The sequence below is a fragment of the Pseudorca crassidens genome, chromosome 2, assembly GCF_039906515.1.
Source record: "Pseudorca crassidens isolate mPseCra1 chromosome 2, mPseCra1.hap1, whole genome shotgun sequence".
Lineage (NCBI taxonomy): Eukaryota > Metazoa > Chordata > Mammalia > Artiodactyla > Delphinidae > Pseudorca > Pseudorca crassidens.
In genome coordinates this window covers 90,055,437-90,057,293 of record NC_090297.1, presented here as the reverse complement: position 1 = coordinate 90,057,293, position 1,857 = coordinate 90,055,437, and the positions used below count along the sequence as shown (strand labels likewise).

At 46.4% G+C, this 1,857-nt stretch overlaps 1 protein-coding gene across 1 annotated transcript; it reads right to left on the bottom strand.

Moving 5' to 3' along the window:
- Positions 1 to 374: 374 nt before the first annotated feature.
- LOC137209018 (putative tripartite motif-containing protein 61) lies at positions 375 to 824 on the bottom strand. The gene has a single exon (XM_067710070.1). The coding sequence runs from the start codon at positions 822 to 824 to the stop codon at positions 375 to 377; it is 450 nt and encodes a 149-aa protein (XP_067566171.1).
- Between the last annotated feature and the right edge of the window lie 1,033 nt (positions 825 to 1,857).

The following is a 1,857-nucleotide window of genomic DNA, read 5'->3' as shown; positions in this document are numbered from 1 at the left end:
AACCTCCTTCTTTAGTTTGTAGGAAAAGGCTGCTGAGCTCTCTAACTTTCCATACATGCTGTGGATCCTTTCAATGCCTGTCAGCAAATCGAGGTCACTCTGCAAACACTTCTTGGTTATTTCGTCAAGCAGACTTTGTAATGTGTATCGTTTGTCTGATATTTGAGTTCTTTTTTCAATTATTTTATCTTGAACATCATTCTCTTCACTGAGTAACTTAACATGAATTTCATCATGTTCCATTCCGCAGAAACACTTAAAGTGTTCAACTTTGGAGTGCAAGTTGCTCCTGTGATTCTCCACCTTCCACACCAACTCAAATGATTTTGAGACTTGCATTTCTAACACCTTTTCAGCATCTTGCAGCTGCTTTTTCAGGGCCTGAATGTAGCTTTTGAGCTTCCTCCTGTGAGAGGGGCAGCTGGCTCCATGTGTGCCAGGGGGTGATCTTGGTATTCCGAGGAGACCCTGCACTGGGGACACAGCAGCTCCAGGTCCTTCTCACAGAACAGGCTCAGAACCTGCTTGTGCTTCTCACACAGAGGTTTCTCTTTCTGCCATTTCCTCATGTCCTCTGTGCTGGGAAGATTCTTCACATCAATCATGAGACATGACTGGCTGTTCCTCCTAAAGCTCTTCTCGGGGCAGGGCTGGAGGCAGACAGGACAGGGGAAGGTGTCCTGGAGATCCTCCCAGCACTGCTGGATGTGGGAGTGACAGAAGTTGTGTCCACTCTCAGTGGTCACTGCGCCTCTCAGGTAATCCAGGCAGATGGGGCAGCTGACCTCTGCTTGGAGCTGTGCCAGGGAGGACACCAGGGCCATTGTTCATGGAGGGTTTCTGTATGAGGAGACTCTCTTCAGAGAAACCTGGCTCTCCACAGGCAGGAACAAGTGAGAAGCTTCTGACTCTTCAGCCTTCTCTCTGTTCTTTCAAGGCTACAAGTAGGTTTGCCAGGATCTGCAGGGAGCTGTGGCCACTCAGGCCTAATTCTACCCCTTCCCTTCAACGCTACAGCAGCCGCCAGGAGGACTGAGAGCCCCAGTCTGTCTCTGCTTCCTTTGGCACTTTTGTCCCTTTTACTCAATGGCCCCAAATAATAGCTTCCTAGGTAGTCCTCTTCTTCATAGAGAGCCACAGCTCCAGGTAGTGATGAAAATCAACAGCACAGGGACAAAATCAGCAAAATCCAGACGTGGGCAACTCTATGGCACAGCTCACCAGGTTCCTGACCACATTTCTCAGTCTTGGCTCTGTGATGAGGGAGCTTCTCTGTGTCCTCAAGTCCTGTGGGTGCCCTCGACTCCCCTCACCAGGACTCTGGGCCCCTCCCTTCCTCGCAGAGCAGAAGGTCTTCCTTGATCCAGGTCAGAGCACACAACACAGCCCACCATCTCTGTTCACTACTGGGGTCAGAATCTGGCCCCTTGGGCCTTTATAAGCCTGTAGGGAGGTTCCTTTCCTTCATCCCATTGGACAGACTCTCTGCTTTAGTTTTTTCTATGGCATTTTCTAACTCACTGCATAATTTACTTACCATTTGTATTTATTTTTGTAGTTGCCAGAGGTGTAGCTACATGTGGGTGGTAAAGTTTTCTATTTTGTTTACTGATGTATCTCAAGTGCCCAAGTGAGTGTCTGGCACATAGTAAGTGCTAGAAAATATTTGTTGAAGGAATGAATAAACGATTATGAGAAAAATATTTGGCTTCATACGGATTGTAAAATGTAGGAAACTCTAGGCAACTTAAAATTGTAGTTATTTGTGTTATCAAGTAATATTGAAATAAAAGCCCTTGAAAATATTCTAACTTTAAAAACATCCACCTCTGTAATGTATCTAGAATTTTTTGGAGG

Excerpts from the sequence above, each read along its gene's own strand:
- LOC137209018 (XM_067710070.1), bottom strand. The coding sequence starts at position 824 with ATGGCCCTGGTGTCCTCCCTGGCACAGCTCCAAGCAGAGGTCAGCTGC.